Raw genomic sequence first — 18,320 nt, 5'->3', positions numbered from 1 at the left:
CCATATGTATTTACCGGTTGATTTCTCACACACATTGTCAATCTCAGTACCAGGCAAAAGGATAAAGATACTTTAATGTACAAGTCATTCACCACTGACGGTGCACAGTATAGTAGAAATAGCTTCCCTATCGTGCATCCAACATTGCCTTCTTGCAGTTGGCGTCAGGCACAAATAAGGAAACTTATCTAAGATACTACTGGGCTATTCAGTCTTCTCGGCTTCTTACTTCATAGAGATGAAACTTATTGGCTGACTGGATTGCAATTAAGCACGCAGTGCTGGTGGAAATCCGAAGTTTGAAATAAAAAAACTGTATGTACGTCCTTTGTGACATCGGATTTTAAAACTAACTAACTGTGGACGACACATGCAGCCAAACAGATAGCATTATGGATTTGGAATACAGATTAGAGTGTTCAGATAAACACTCCGTCCTTTAGGATGGCTCTTTCGTATTGATGTTACCTCAGTTTGCGTGTGGATAAACAAACCAGTGTCTGAGATTAGAACGAACGGTGAATTGGTGAATTGTTTACAACCCTCAATAGAATAGCACGTGCCCAATCGCCGGCTCTGGCCAGATGCGCTTGTTCTTGGTGATTGCAAATTTTCGAACTGGCATGGAAATAGCTGACACGATGATCAATTACGCTAATCATAAATACACCCAAATTATGTCCTGCATCGCGTAACTAACATCATACATTCACACTAAGAAAGCGACTGTGCTATCGTCATTTCTCTGTTGTCAATGTCAATGACTTAGAAATCATTAGCTGGGCTTCATGTCCCAGTTTCTTTCATTTACGGGCTTTTTTCAACGTTTATTCCAACAACAGTAGAAGAATCTTTGTAGTGGCTTGTGAAAGTGTGCTTCTAAAGAACCATACTAGTGTATGTGTAATGCACTACTCATAAGGTTGCTGAAAACTCCTCGACAGCCGACGACCGGTTTCGCCCTTCTTGGGGCTCATTAGGTAGACGCAGTCCCCGAGTTTCCGTCAATCTTATGTTCTTCTTGAACCCGAATTGGATTGAGTTCGACAAATACACTCATTTTTCTTCTCAAGTTGGTTTTCACTGGAGACTCAACTGAATTCCTCGTTAATCATAATCTTCAAATGAATGATGAGCCCAAAGAAGGGCAAAACCGGTCGTGGGCTGTAGAAGAGTTCTCACCAACCTTGCGAGTAATTTCCTATATGGGTCAGTATCCTCCAGTCTCAATGCCCACAAGATGGGCATAGACCCGAGTTTCCCTTGACCTTGTCGTCTAGCTGGACTCCGAAATGTGTGTGACTGACAAAGTGAACATATTTGCAAAGTAATTTCCAATGTTGATTAAAGACTTAAATGAATGTCCCATTCACAACATTCTGCAATTTTAATGTGCTACAAAAGCCACCTCATTTTCAATTTTGCATAAGATTTGAGATATACTGATGGAGTTTTTCCTGAGTTGGACGCATTTGGAAAAATACACCCAACTGTGAATTCCGTGTGGGAACATAAACTTATTCTATAAGCATGCATGTAAGTGCGAATGTAAAGTGCTTTATCCTTGTCGGAAATTATCGCCTGCAGACATCCTGTAAGACTGCTAAGGGACTGAAACCAAAGAACCCCAGGTTATCCATAAAAAATAGTACCACTTTGACCCTTGAGACTTCTGATCACCAATGTAATTAACACGCAACTAGGCAGACTATATTCTGCATTCAATTTGTTTGGCAACATGTGATCTTGTGTTGAATCAGTCCGGGTGACCATTCCTGAGGCACAGCAAGGGATATTTCGTCGTTCGATGAGTCGGGCACACGGGAACACGCTCACCTGTTCATACATGAAAATTCAGATGCGTCCAAAGTGTGTTGGTGGAGTAGTGGTTGCACACTCGCCTCGCATGTCAGACATCCGGGGTTCGAATCCCGGCACGACTATTGGATGAGCTTTAATCAGAGCGAAACTCGAGTTCAGTGCTACTTTTTGGTGTGGCCTCACCGGAATTATTACGCCAGAACAGGAGGACGACTGTTCAAACGAGAGTGGTGTGACTAAAAACAAAGGATTCTCGCTCCATTGTCACTTTATCAGAGCAATTTGGTGGACTGATTAACAATGCGTCGATCTTAAATCTAACTCATAGTACGCAGCAGAGACCATATGCTTTCAAAGTTTGCTTCTTGTGATTGAAGTCAACAATATAGAAATCGCTTATGTCTAACTGATTCACAAACGGAATATTTCAACGCAGCAAATCATAGAGTTCTTGAGTAATCCAGTGGAGCGAAAGCAGAATTATTTGACAACAAATTATCTTTCATACTGCAGGTTAAAACTACATGAAAAATTATCCAACAGAGTAAAATTCAGTGATCAATGAGTTTCAAATCATGAAGCCATTCGGATACCGGATTCACCTGGTGTCGAGTGTCATGGGAGAATGAGATGTTTATCTGTATAAAACACATTCCACTGGGTGTTGTAAGTGGATTCTAGATGGGTGATGTACTGGCAGCATTTTACCAATTTATGCTCTAGTATTTTAAGAGGTCACAGCTTTCGGTTTCAGATATCTCCATGACTGTCTCCTACGGAACGTGTAGTTCTGTTGATTCTGGCCGCGTAAGTGTTCGAGAACCTAGGAGACCAGTGAGCATGGCGAAAACACAGGGGCAAACTGATGGGGAAACCTACCATACATAGGGTGATCATGGATGACATCAATGGCGACAGATGGTACACATGTTTACAGTTGAAGCTTTTGTTTAGCGTATATCCACTGGCCAATTCAAGATCTAAAGTATGACACAAATCTCAGGGACCATGGAATTTTACCGCTTCGGGCACTTCAATACCTTTGGAATTGCTTTCGCGGGCAGGAACTTCAGAAAGGAGAAAACCAGGTAAAAGTTTCCACTGGGAATGGAGTTTTGAAACTGACATAGGCGAGCAATCAGCGCTAGTGCTGGTGCATTTGTTGGCGGGGGGTTTTTGCCACTTTGTTCCGGATCTGTCACCATTATCCGTATAGAAACTAGTACACAGTGCTGCACACTAGGTGGATAATTTTGCGTTACGTACCAATTGAGGCCAAATATCCTCCCTTTGAATGAATAAAATTGGGGCATTGATTCACCAAATAGACGCATGAGCATGGTAGGACGACAAAGTAGATGGTTACAAATCACCGCAACTTTATGAAACGAAAAGACTCACATTGATTTCATCGCTGTACACCTTGCTTATTTGGTTTGCTGCGGCATATTGTAACAAGAGACTAACTGGGAAGTCACGATACTAGTCAGAAATGGATGTTTGCTATGTACAATTCAGAAGGCGCCTTGAGAGTTCGAAAAAAGTCGAAGACATCTAGTTGATCACTTTATTCATCATTTTTACCTATGGTCAGTGACGCAGTTGACGCCTTTTAGAGTCGCAGAGCTGAGGGCTTTTGTCATTCATTCTGCTGTGCGTCTTGCCTTCGTGTCGTCTCATTGCTTTCACAGAGTGTTATATCAAAAGGAAATACTACCCAGTACGATGTGAGTACGATGTGTGATATGAACTGACTAGGGGAAAACCCCGTTCACGACACAAGCTGAAATCGGACATCGTGAGTGGCTGCACTAAGCAGCAGAGTCCACCGGCCTTGGGTAACTTCATGGTAGTCTGCACAGTCAAGCTTTCCATGCGACATTGTGCTGTTTGTGTTACTTGACATCTAATTAAGAGATCTTCAATAGGCTTGTTTTAGTGGCTTACCAAGCCGCGAATTGTTGATATCTGAATACCTAACACCACGCCACGAATCACATGGAGTAGTTTCCAGGCTAACCAATGCAGCTTCTGCTTTCTTATACTTACAACTGCACTGATACCTTGTTGCAGTATGGCATCAAACAGAGGCTTGCACCAAGACAGCGCAAAGAGAAAGGGAGCATTTGGCACAGTGTGAAAGTAAGACATGCCAAACAAGTGTGGCTTGCTACAGAAATCCATCTACAAGGTGGTGATGTGAATCTCGAAAGCGGAAGCCCGTTTCCGTTCCCGCGCGAACGCACGAACCAACTTCCCGTATATTTGTGTGGTTACATAGTGCATACACAGTGCTTTGGTACGTTTTAACGGGTTTTATAAATTGTAGTTATCCTCTGCTTCATTAGCAGCGGAATCCAATGGCTTTGAACACTGATTAGACGCCAAAAACTGGTCATTTGTAACAGCCAATCTGACGTTCTTTAATCCGTGTAAGGTAATCAAGATCTACAACGAGAGTATACAAATGAATCGGTGTCTCTTTAGTGATTGAGAATAAATATAACTCCAGAAATGGTGGAAAAAGTATCCCACTTGTTCACCAGTATCCTTGTTTAAAGAGCGTCCATTCACTTTATGGGATTTCGCCTTTGAAGTAAAAAGGGACCATCGAGGATTGTTTTTATTACTGAAGGCATCGCCGCATACAGTTCATTGAGCAACCTGCTCATTTGGTACCTTTTGTTCGGCCGATCGAACAACATCATCTTAATGTCATTTTTCTACGCACCTCCAATTACGTCATTTTGTTTTATCTTTAGATGTAATGTCAAGAAGCGACACATGGGATTCCTTTCAGAAGAGGAAAAGCAGGCCATCAAAGACAAGGAGAAGCAAAGACGCGCACATATCGTCAGCTGAATCAAGATGTACTAAACAAACGGTTCACCGAACCATTTTATTTGCACGTCCATTAAGACTCGTAGTGCCATTTTAATGTAACTAATGGCAAGTCGCATACTGATCTTGTCAAAGTCGAGCTACATAATTGGATCCACTCATCACAATAATTGAAATTTTCAAAGTTTTAAGTTTAAATATAAGCTCGTCTTGAATATCCTGATTCGCTGTATCATTTTGAATTCTTTCTTGATAAATGTTACACTTTCAAAACACATCCTCTGTTCCTTTTACCTTAACTTCCATCGATAAGCTACATTTTTCTGTAACTACTTCTTGCATTCTGCCCTCAGGCAGACGGTTTGGACGTCTCTAAGTAGTCTTCCGCTCCATTTTCACTGAATTTGAAGAGCACACCAGGTGACATCAGGATAAATTGTCTTTCCCAAGTTTTGTAGCTCTAGATTACAAGCCCCAAAAGTGTCGATTACACTGCACAAACGAACCCATCACTTTAACAGTCGGTCATCTGGCATAGCTTATCTTCAGTAAGCTTGTGTCGATTGGAGTCATGGTACATATAACAAGATTGAAAGCTTCCTCTAGGCCAATGGCAAATGCACGAAAGTCGATGTGAAAAAGTTGCAAATTTTATACAAAGAAGATGAGCATTTCGTTTTCAGTTTTGGACGGATAAAACTTGTACTGAATTCACAGACGAAACAATGTTCATATGTCAGTTTTGATTTGAGATTGATCAGGGATGAATAACCGAGTCTGGCCAACTTTCTTACCCGAGGCCAGTTCTTGTCATTTTGCAAGAATCAGTAAACATGGCTTTAGGTTGGGCAGTGCAGGTGGGTACGTTCTACACTTACACACGCCACAAACACAGAAATATTTGGAGTGAGCTCACGCATCGCTCCAAATTTGACTTGTTAGATTCATCAGTGCGAGCATGCGGTACATGTGCAATAGGTATCGGTGATATTCAAGGATAGCATACGTACTGCCAAATACAGAGCTCTATTTTAAAAGTAATCACATTTGCATATCAGTTCAGTTATCTCTAGAGACTCGGCTGAATCTTTCGATTATTATGGAATTCGACCAAGTATGCTGCACACAGACCGCCTGATGTTTCAGCTGGAAGGATGTTGGAGATATCGCTGTATGTTTTCACAAGTGAAAATACTTACAAAGTTTCTGAAAACTCTTCGATAGCGCACGACCGGTTTCGCCCTCCTGGGGACTCATCAAGTGGGCGTGTTTCCCGATTTTTCGTTAACCTCACGTTCCACTGGAACCCGAATGTTACTGACTCGACAAATGCACCGATTCATATATCAATCTAGCCTTCACGAGGTACTCAGCTGAATCTCTTTTTTATGACATACTTCAACTGAATGTGCTGCACAGAGGCCGCCCCATTTTTCAGTTGGAAATATCTGCTTTACACTTCCTTCATGTTAAGAGGCTAACGTATGGTCAGATGCATTACAGGGGAAACTACCGTCTATTTGGCTGACATTGTTGACTGGAACACGCTTCTTATGATTCACTGTCTAGATTTGACTAATTTGTGCGTGCAGATTTTGTGACAACTCCAACACAACTTTCGGTAAAGAAGTCAAAACGGATGACTAAATACAGTGGCATTCTCCCAGCGATCTCTCCATTTAAAGGGACCTCTCTGTTGGGGGACACTTGTCTGTGATCATCATCATCATCATAATCATCACCAACAGCATGACATTAGTTTTCAGTTCAACACGGTGCTTCGCTGCCGTGGTATTTGTCGTAAGACTGATGCACTTCTGCAGACCACTCTCTTCCAACAAACACTGTTCTAGGCACCCCAGAGGAATTCTTATCCCTTCAGCAGAGGTGAAGATGCGGGAGTTATTTTTTGTGTTTTCCTCTGGCAAGACATCAAATCAGGCATTTGGCTTACTTCAGTACAAATAATTTTTCAGCTTATTTGGGGTTTTTAAGTTTGCTTTTCAGTCCCATGAACCTTAAGTATTGCAGTGATTCCTGCCTTAAACAAAACGAAGTATCATCTTCCGTAATCCACGAATCTATGGATAAACCAACCTATAGTTTTCAATTTACTGCTAGGTGTAAATATGACCGCGTACATCTAACCTGAGGAACAAATCTTAATTCACAGGTCGGTGACGTAACACATTTTTTCCATTCATAGGGGATTTTCTGGATCTTTTGCAAGCCAGTAGTTCTCCAACTTTCCAGATAATAGTCCCATCGCGTACAAGTAACACACAAACCCTGCTCAATGTGAACGTGATACGTGAATGGCGCAACCAGAATTGAATGAAAACTGTTTCATATAATGTTATCATTTTTACGTTCAATATAGGCCCCACCGAATACAGACCGATTCCCTCGAAATGCACAGTTAGATAGTTCTTTCCAAAGAGGGGAAGAAAATTTCTATTTTATTACAAGACTGTTGGATACGAGAGTTTGTGAATATAATGGGGGTATTGATAAGTAGGTTGTTAGTTTACGCTGGAATTTCAGTGTTTTCGTGTTAATTTGTTGGGGAACTAAAAATTTGTGGGTACGGCATGCATAGCCATTGAGGTTCATAAAGGCTAAGTTGTGGACCATATCAGCCTACTTTTCAATAATCCGAAAATCAAAGAAGAATAACATTTGACGATGCACGCTTGAAGCCTTTCCAACTACGTTTTCGGAAGAAGCTTCCTAATTGCGAAGACCGCATCCCACTATCGTGACAATGAAAGATTAACTGCACACTACTTACGTCATTTCAGTAACCGGGCTAGTGAATTAATTGTAACGTTCCTTGGTGGACGGGACGTTCGTTATTCTCTTTTTTATGCTCTCAGATATACATCAGCATTTTACAAAGAAGTGCGATATCACGGCAGCCCGGCGAGAAGGTTTTAAAACGGCATGGTCAGCATTGCTGAGCCACAAAAATTAGTTTAGTTTCACCGTTGAATGTCTGTGTTCGAATTTGTGTCCACGCATTACACGAAAAGTGAAGTTGTTCTGAGTTCGCACCATTACAGGAAGATAAAACTATGCTTAAGGTTTTGTTACAGACACTGATGGTCATGATGATCCTGATGTATTACACCACCTGTTTTACGGTGGCGTTGAGTTCCATTACTAGGGTTACTATGGTATCAGGTTTTCATTATTTTATTCTGATGCCCTGATCATCTCATCATTCGGAATACAACGAAGAGAAACGCAAAAGTACAAGCAAGCGCACCTGAATCCAAGTGAACTAAAGACATTTTTATTGCAAGCATCAGGCACGAGAAAGACTGATGCACATTGCTGCCTTGCTTTCTCTTCATGGCAGCCATTAAATACTTGATAAGTCAGCGCGCCATTAAGAAGTTCAGCCGACATAACCGAAGAATCCCATGAAAACAAGTCATTAATTATCCGCTGAAACCTTCTGCTTTAAGGGTGTGCTTTGGACAAAACAGAGAGCAAACGCAAGATTTTCAGAGGAAAAATAGGGAACGATGTGATATTTCAGTCCTATTGGGCAAACAGGAGCAAACAGGAAGGATGAGAAGTCTTGAGTATTCCTATCCACGAATCTTTCGTACAATTTTGCTTACAGACTTCATTATTACTTATGCACCGGCCGGTTGAAGTAATCTGTAGATGCACGCAAAACGTGTTCTATGATAAATTTTACCTGGAAATTAGGAACCGGACATGCTACATCGACAGCTTTGCGGCTATTAGTGATCTACTAGTTCGTAATTTGTTGAAATATTGGTAGCTCGGTTGAGTTTATCGGTTGCTGATCAGGTGGCTGTTGATTTAAGGACACTATCAAGACCAAAAGGGAAATTAGATCCAATGGCGAAGAACAATGTCATATACAGGATCCAATGCAAGGACTGCGACAAACGGTATGTAGGACAAACAGGAAGGAAGCTCTCAGCCAGAATACATGAACACAAGCTCGCCACCAAGAGGCACGATCAGTTCTCCCTCATCTCTGCACACAAAGATCAGGAAGGACACGAGTTCGACTGGAGCGGCGTCTGCATATTGGCTCAAGCAAGAACAAAAAACGAACGCGAATTTATGGAAGCATGGTACTCCACCGAAGAGGCGATCAACAAACACATCGAAATTGATCCCATTTACCAGCCACTAAGAGCGAGAGAACTCCAGAACCACCGAGCTTAAAGCTGCAAAATCAACCAGACGAGGAAATCATAAGAGAAGGAGGAAAACATCATTCAAACGGACACATCAATTGGATTGGAGGAAGCGCCCAATCAAAGCACCAAATCAACCGACGGACGAAGGGACGCTGACCGCTACGGTGGAGGAAATAGGGCGGCACAAGCAACCAATCAAACTCAAGAACGTCAGACCACAACGCAATACAACCCGAGGCCGGAGAGAACGAACTACTAAAAATAGAAGGCGTGAGGATAACCAATCGACACAAAGGAACGCAGACCACAACGCAACAAAGATCACAAATGGACCAATAGATTCACCAAATTTGTTACACTTTAAGTAGCCAATCACGTCAGAAGATAACAGATAGCCTTCGAATGCTATATAAGGGCACGCAGGCAAGGAAGAAGTGCCCACTCAACTGCGCACTGATGATGTCTCCTCGTATGGTGACGAAACGTTTGCAAGCCAATTGCCAAGCTCGGCGAACAGATCAACAGCCATCTGATCGACAACCAACGATCTCCTAGTTATTGTGACGGCTACCTTCCCCATCTGATATAGTTCACCCACGGAACCATTCACGGACAAGAAACGTAAAATTTGTTACATTCCTGTTTACCCATTCTGGCAATATCCTACCACGCAGCAATCTAGATCAAATCTATCTGCATTTCAGCGTAAGCAATGAAAATCTATTTGTCTTAGGATTTATGCAATCTTACTACCCTAAATGTTCATATTGTGCCTTTCTATCTGTAACACAATCGGAGAGGGGTTGATAGACTAAATTACAGGCGTCTGAAACCTCATGCCTCTTCAAGCTGGATGAAGGCGATAATAGTGTTATGATTGATGGAGTATTCACCTAACGAATTGGCTTAAGAAACGGGATAATCGTGAATGCACGAGAGGTCACTTTGGAATATAATCCAGCGGATAACGTCGGAGACGTTTGCTACACCACATCGATTTCTGAACTACGAGTCAAAAAACCTTAATTGCGACTAAATGATCGAATAGAAAGGATATTCTGAGTGCAACATTTGTATAATGTGGATTGGAATCCATAGGCACGCTGTTCGCTGGCGGAGTACGTCTTCAGGATGAAGCATATGATGGCTGTCGTTCTGGAAACATTGCTTCCTAAGTGGTAACAGTACAAATTTTCACCCCGATGTCAATCCAATCAACTAATCCACCATGTGCCGACAGACGTTGCCCTCCCTGCGTTTTATATGGATAGTTACAGGTCAGTGTAGAAACCTACTAAATCTCAAATTTTAGGGGCCTCAGATAAATGTGCACAACCTCACTTAAACCAAATTCACCAAAATCTAGCTACAGGATTTGTGTGTTGAATAGTCAGTACGTTCAGACTACTTCAACCTCGTTTGTGTCGCTCACAACCAGTCCTGCACACATCTAATGTGTCTATATCACTGCTGGGAAGTAGCATTTAACACCATCATGCAAAAATGCTGTTTCCTAAAGTCATGTCGAAAAAAATTATGGACTATTTGTTACTCAAGTTGAATTAAACACAACTACACTTCATTTCTGTCACGGAACTAATGAATACAAATTTTAACTTTCTTTCAACACGAAAACAAGGTCGAGATGGCAGAACATAACGCAAAAAATCTTCAGAGTAGGCGTAAGATGTACGATAAATCTTGAGGAATGGTCTGTGGTTGAGAAATATTATGATGTACGGTGAGTCAACATACAATCACATTATCTGGTCCTTGATCAAAAAGATGATACTGCTGCCCAGATTACCCTCCTGTTGGAGAATTCGGGTAACAGATAATTCTGCCACACAGATACTCGGTAGTTCAGACTAATAACCATTTACAGATTTTAAGCATTCTTTAGTTATGTTCTATGCGTATGAACGTTATTCATAGTCCAAAACAAGTTGGATTCAAATGTAAAGGTTGGCGATAAATCAAACCGTTCGTCATTGCGGGCCATGCTTGTCAAAATGTAAACATCATACACAATGTCAGGAGGTCTACTGAACTGTCAAGTATTGGCCATTAAAATATCCGGATTTAAGGCAGAGGGGGCAGATGTTTGACAACAGGTGGGATGGTATAAAACAAAGGTGGTGAGAATCAGATCCGAGAAATTAATGTACTGCTTGCTGTTTGTCTAATGCACAGTTGAAAACTACCCAGGTCGACGTAGAGTGAGTGTTTTTTGTATCCGAATACCTCTAACAGCGTACTTTCCCTTCATCCATGATGTTTCATGGAGAAGTCAAAGGGGGAGGCCTAAACAAAGCTTGCTGTTTGCTCGTCGCTTGTTTCAACCACCTGAGACCCAAATAATAATTTTTCTTTCCGTCTAACTAAGAATCATCATGCACAAAAATCCAAAAACATCGTGCACGTGATCCAATGTAAATGGTGTAATCACGAGCAGGTTTGAAATTTCAGAACAAGACCTCTCACAGATTAGACGGATTGGGACAGCTTTTTGGTGGGCAGAATGGATGCCGTTGCGTGGCAGACAGTTATTGCACCTAAAAGACTAGCACGGTGGACACGTCTGCGGCAATCTCGAAAAACACCATGAGACATTTTACTGAATGCGCGGACGTGTATGGTTATCGCTAGAGATAACAAGCAGTAACCTCTGGAGATGTAAAATGCACTTTACGAAAAACACATGAGACATTTTACTGAATGCGCGGACGTGTATGGTTATCGCTAGAGATAACAAGCAGTAACCTCTGGAGATGTAAAATGCACTTTATCCGCCATATTCTGAAGACGAAAGCCTGCCTGCGTACTTCACTCAACCTATTTTAATTCCAACTTCAAATAGGGTAGACATCCATGATCGTCAAACGCGGCATCGAATAGCAATATTTCCATTGGGCAACACTGTCAAAGTGACAAACCGTCAATACTGAAGCCTAGAACGAGCTTACCAACGGATGATTGATCTTCTTGCTCAAGAATACAAGTTGGTTGACCCGCACTACACACATACTGACTCACAGACGCTCCAGGATGAATGGAGCAAGGTAGGAGAACTCTTGGAGGTTTCGAAAGCAACCTCTTTCGAATTTTTGGAGTTTATAATGCACAACTTAAAACTAAACCTCCATTATGCTTGGTTGTCAGTTAACGCAGAAAATTCTAATAAATGTGTTGTTAGGGTATCCAAATTCTGCTACTGAACGCCGGCATTATGAGTCAACCTACCGGGATATTTGTGATGAACATGACTGATACTCTGTTCATTGCTCTATTCATTATTCTCTTGTTTTAATATTCCATACTCTGTACATATACGCAAATTCAAATACATACGTTCTACTTGTTACGCTGCGCTGAATTCTGGATTTCTGGTTCGTCTGGTTATACCGATGTAGATGCGGAACTTAATTCGCGATTGGAATAATTCATCATGCCTGCCGAAATGGAACCATTAGATGTTAACTGAACTGCGCGAGACGTAGAAGATTATTTGGAACGGTTCGACATAAGGGTGATGTTACTGATGGGGAGGCATGCGAGTATTATGTGTTGTTCTTGGAATTTCGCGTTGCGTCTCTTTGAAAGGGGAGATCTGTTTCGGGATCTGTGGAGTCGGTTTGTAACATTTGGTTGGTTTTGAGCAATGAATGATTGGAGTCAATGAATATCCAGGAAGGTTCAAAAAGACGCGTTCAGGAAAAAATGGATGTCCAGTTTTTGTAAATAAGATGCAAATGAGTGTTTTGCTTCCCTGTCCAATGGTCTATAACCGGCCAGTTGGCATTTTCTAATAAATGACTCCGCAGCGAAGGCCTTCTTCTTGTCACTGATGTACGTTCCGAACTTAATTCCCTTATTTTGGCGTCGCGATTGGAACAATTCATCATGCCTGCCGAAGTGGGACCATTAGATTTTAATTCAACTACGCGAGACTTAAGGGACTACTTGGAATGTTTCAACATATGGTGTCTCACAAAACCTGATATAGGTAATAAGAAATTCACGACATACTTTCTGCATTTTGTTGGCAAGGATGCGTATACGTTGATCAAGAGTTTAGTACATCCTGAATCTCCTATTGATATTCCCCACAATACATTCAAGAAAAAAGTTCTTTAACACTTCAAACCGATTAACTTCGTAGCAGCCGAAAGAGCTAGGTTCAAAATGTTGACCCGCTCCCATCCTCAGTCGGTTCGTGAATTCGTGTTACAGCTGCAGACACAGGCAGCCAAATGTGACTACGGTGCCCAATTGATAGACTCATTGCTGGCATTCAGCTGTCCGAATTACAGCAGAAGCTGCTACTCTGTCCGGATCAGAAATTACAAAATATTCGGAAAATATGTGAGCAGTATGAAGATGTGAAGCATATGACGAAGACTGAGGAAGCAGTCGTGTTAAATTATTCTAAAAGAAATAATTCAAGGATGCGGACGAACAACAAATTCAAACCTCGAACAGATTCTCGTGCCTCAAATCCATCAACACGTCACTTCACAGATCGTAACCCTAATCCGATGGCTCAAAAATTCGGGAAATGCGAGTCTTGTGGACGAAACCATTCCAGATATTCATGCCCCCACAGACGAGCCAAGTGTTTTAGCTGCGGTAAAACAGGACACATTCAACTTGTCTGTAAGTCCAAGAAAGTGTGTCACTTAACTTCTGACCCAAACACTGACGTGAAGACATTATCTGAAGATATTTCTACTCTTTCTCTATCTGTTTTGTCCCAAAATTCGTCACATGTTTTTAAAACGTTGATATCCGCTTCTGGTCAAAAGCATGGCTTTATTGTTGATACTGGTAGTGTTGAGTCCATCATTCCACAATCAGATCTAACTGCATTCTACCCCAGTGCCGTGATAGTGCCTACAGATATTAACATTCGCGGTATCACTGGACATTCTGTACCTCTCGTTGGTAGTTGCACGATCCCTGTGAGGTTACTACAAGGTACCTGTATCGATTGTAATTTTTTGGTATCAACGTCGGGACCATCGATCGTCGGACTCAAAGTTCTACGCTTACTGCAAACCAGTATCACCTTACTGACTTCTGCGAATGAGAATGAACTCAAGCAACTGATTCTTAAATGTTCTAAGGCCACAGGTGGCATGCAAATTCCCAAGATGAGGCTCGAAGTTACAGGAGAGCCTATATTTCTTAAGAGACGGATTATTCCATTTGGTTTACGCGAGCCTGTTCGTCAAGCATTAAATTCAATGTGTGCGAAAGGAATACTGACTCCTGTTGAGTCATCGAATTGGGCAACTCCGATCGTTACCCCACTGAAGGCTGATGGTATTACTCCGAGAATTTGTGGTGACTACCGGCTTACGCTAAATACGCGGCTACTACAACGTACATGCACCACGGAAGAGCCAGAAGATGTATTGTATCGTTTATCAGGTTCAAGTGTGTTTTCAAAAATCGATTTAAAAGATGCTTATCTTCAAATACCACTGGACGAAGCCTCCAGTAACCTTACCGTGATCAACACACCCTTTGGGTTATTCCGATACAATTTTCTTCCCTTTGGTCTGAACGTTTCACCAGCTGTATTTCAGCAAGTTATGAATACTATTGCAAAAGATTTGGAGGGTGTTGAGACGTACCAAGATGACGTCATTGTGCACGCTGCTGACAAAGCTACCCATGATATGCGTCTGTTGTCTTTACTGAAGAGATTTTCTGAGTTCAATGTAGCTATTCATCCTGAAAAATGCACTTTTGGTGTCCCATCATTTTCATGCCTTGGCTACATTGTGGATGGCAGCGGTTTTAAACCTGATACAAGACGTCTATCCCCTTTAGTAAATGCGCCATCACCGACCAATCTACAAGAACTGCGTTCAGTTCTAGGAGCACTTCAGTATTACTCTCGTTTCATTCCTAATTTCGCCAAACACGCAAGTTGTCTGTTTGATGTCATATCTTCCAATCAATTTTCTTGGTCTTCCAACCATGAGAAGGCGTTGCGTGCACTGCTTGGTTATCTTCAGACTTCAGCTGTTTTGAAGCCATTTTCCGCCAAACATCATTCGACGATCATTACTGATGCTTCTCCCACTGGAATAGGAGCAATCCTTGAACAGTGTGGTAGACCAGTGATCTGCATTTCCCGTCGACTTTCAAAAGCCGAACGTGGATATTCTCAGACTCAACGAGAAGCACTTGCTGTATATTGGGCTGTCAAACGGCTTCATAAGTATCTTTTTGGATTGAACTTTACCATTGCTACTGATCACGAGGCTTTGAAGTTCTTGTATCATCCAACGAAGTCTCTGGCGAAGTCATCTGCCGCTATGGTGCAACGGTGGATTATTGCATTGAGTTCTTACACCTACACAGTAGTTCATCGTAGTGCGAAAATGATTCCTCATGTCGATTTCTTGTCAAGAATTCTATCATGTGACTCTGATTCAAACAACTCAGATTGTCTACTGATTCAACCATTACCAGTCAAGCGGGATGTGCTTGTTGCTGACACTAAAAGATATTTCGCTCCCATTTTCTCTGCACTGCGACGTGGCTGGACGCAGCAAGAACGACGCCGATTTCCTGCTTTTTACTGTCGCCGCGAAAGCTTATCCGTTACTCCGGATGGTTTGCTGTGTTTTGAGGATAGAGTTGTCATTCCACCGACTCAGCGAGCGGCTGTTCTTGCAGATTTACACTCTGGTCATCTGGGTGTCGATAAAATGAAATCCCTTGCACGCTTGTCATGCTGGTGGCCGGAACTGGATGCTGATATCAAGAATACTGCTAAGAGTTGTGTTAAGTGTGTCTTCACAGTGGCATCCGTGACCAGTCACTTGTGAAGCATTTCAACGAGTTCATGCTGACTACTGTGGTCCTTTCCTCGGTCAATACTATGCTTTAATTGTTACTGACGCATATTCATGTTGGCCTGGAGTTTTTCTGACTAAGTCTCCAAGTGCCGAATTCACTCAGCAAGCATGAAGGTGTACCAACTGTTTTGGTCACTGACAACGGCACACACTTCACTGCAAAATTCCTCGAGGAATGGTTGAAGGGTCTTGGATGTCGACATTTGTTTACTGCTCCGCGACATCCCTAGTCGAATGGACTTGCGGAAAATTTTGTCCGAACACTTAAGTCTGCCATTATTTCACTTTCTCCTACTACTTTTTTGGAATTGGACCGTATAATTGATATTTTTCACTGCAATACAGAAATGTCGTTCATTCCGTTACTGGGAAGAGTCCTGTACTTCTATTTAGATCACGTTAGTTGCACAAAAGTCTTGACTGTGCCAAAACGGCTGATGTTACATTTTTTAAGGGTAATGATTAATGACCTGCTACGGGAACAGTACTTTCATCAAATGGCAAACGGATGGTCACAATTCTCGAGTTGGATGATCTTTCTTGTCACCGGAGACACATTGACCAGATTGGGTTCAGTACCAGAGGTCAGTCTGTTAACGGCACTCCTGCTGTTTCAAATACTAATGAATCCTTTGTAGATGATCTTATGGTATCCGAACAAAACATTATCTCTGAAGGATACACTACCTCTTAAGAATCTGAGGTTCTCATTCCGAGAAGACCCGAAAGATTGCGATCAAGGCCACCACTGACAAGCTAATTTAAATTGTGGTGGATGTGGAGATCATAATTTATGCCCTGTATATTGCTGTGTTCATTACCATCTTGCCTTACAATTTCAGCAGCTATACATGCGTCAATTTGGATGCACGCCTACTACTTGTTACGCCCCGCCAAATTTCTAGATCGTTTGATCATTCTGACATGCATGCTGAACTCAATCCCGACCTAAAACCGCCACCTTGGCGTGGTGGTCGGGCTTTAGTGCTGCAATGATCCCGCGGGCTATACCGGCTGGAACTTCGTTCCACAAAGTGCAACCATGCCTCTATTTAGATCACGTTAGTTGCACAAAAGTCTTGACTGTGCCAAAACGGCTGATGTTACATTTTTTAAGGGTAATGATTAATGACCTGCTACGGGAACAGTACTTTCATCAAATGGCAAACGGATGGTCACAATTCTCGAGTTGGATGATCTTTCTTGTCACCGGAGACACATTGACCAGATTGGGTTCAGTACCAGAGGTCAGTCTGTTAACGGCACTCCTGCTGTTTCAAATACTAATGAATCCTTTGTAGATGATCTTATGGTATCCGAACAAAACATTATCTCTGAAGGATACACTACCTCTTAAGAATCTGAGGTTCTCATTCCGAGAAGACCCGAAAGATTGCGATCAAGGCCACCACTGGACTATAAACATTCACACTCTCATTCACGGTGTGGCGGATTCGATTAACATGATTGAAACTCTTTTCATTGCTCTATTCATTACTCTCTTGTTTTATGATTCCATTTACTGTACATATACGCCAGTTCGAATACATACGTGCTACTTGTTATGCTGCGCTGGATTTCCAGTTCGTCTGGTTATACTGATATACGTGCGGAACTTAATTCTCACAATATTGTGTTGCAATTGTTGTTGACTGTAAAATCTCAGCTTTGGAACATCCGCTGTTTTGTGTTTGTTGTTTGCTGTTAGCAATATCCATGATGAGTATACTTCTAAATAATGTATGCCCATTTCTTAGCAGTTGTCCAGTTTCCGTTTAATGCAATCAATGTTCACGCAACTGGCAGATGAAGCTGCGAAAACACGCCCCTATGTTTTACTGCTGCACTCTGTCAGGATCCGAAACATTCCATCACATTGAATCGTCTTGCAGTATTTGGTATGTAATACGCTGGAGGCTGATCAACAATTAAACCATGATTTTGACCGCTACATGTTGGCGACAAAAAGCTGGACAAAAGCTGCTCGCTCCATATTCCCATTCCATATTCCATGGCTCTGATCTTTTTCAGTCGCCTTGGGTAATGTTGCCCTTAACCCACCTAACCGTTTTAATAGCACTTTTGCTCTTGCTCACCTTCTTTTTGCTAGGTATATTTCTGGTTAACGACACAAGCTGGAGTACCATAGTGCTTCTGCTCTGTTCATTAGATCCATAGGCAGTGGGGCACGTTTTGTCTATTTTACCCGCACTTTTATGACGCCGAACAACTTCTGTGGCTCGTACGTCTACAGGCATGTTTGACAGATACGTAACCGATCCGGTTTCTCCAAATTCAAACGAGCTGTTGTGCAGCTTCCGGAAGACATGACCTTGCCGCTTCGTGACCGTTTGACTGGCCTACCAAATTAAGATATCAGGTGCTGAAGAACATCTTCCTCCGAAGAACTGCCACACAATGTGGGGTGGTCAAAACAACTTTAAAAGTGCGTTTGCCTTGCTAACCAATGAGCTTCAGCGAAGATTTTTGAGATGTAGTCGATTTCAAGCCACCGAAATGTCGAAGGTTTACTGCTAGTTGATTCCTGCCTGCGGCGAATCCCTGGAAATATGCACGGCGTGTCAGCGTTTGCCAA

At 42.1% G+C, this 18,320-nt stretch overlaps 1 protein-coding gene across 1 annotated transcript; it reads left to right on the top strand.

Annotated features, from left to right (window-relative positions):
- Positions 1-2,808: 2,808 nt before the first annotated feature.
- On the top strand, positions 2,809-4,683 carry T265_05548 (hypothetical protein; the record flags this gene model as incomplete). Its single annotated transcript, XM_009170589.1, has 2 exons — positions 2,809-2,909; positions 4,584-4,683. 2 exons carry the CDS (start codon positions 2,809-2,811, stop codon positions 4,681-4,683), a joined length of 201 nt encoding a protein of 66 aa, XP_009168853.1.
- Positions 4,684-18,320: the final 13,637 nt, after the last annotated feature.

Source organism: Opisthorchis viverrini, assembly GCF_000715545.1.
Source record: "Opisthorchis viverrini unplaced genomic scaffold opera_v5_104, whole genome shotgun sequence".
In the NCBI taxonomy this organism is placed as follows: Eukaryota; Metazoa; Platyhelminthes; class Trematoda; order Opisthorchiida; family Opisthorchiidae; genus Opisthorchis; species Opisthorchis viverrini.
The sequence above is the reverse complement of the archived record's forward strand: the minus strand, read 5'-3'. Positions and strand labels throughout refer to the sequence as shown.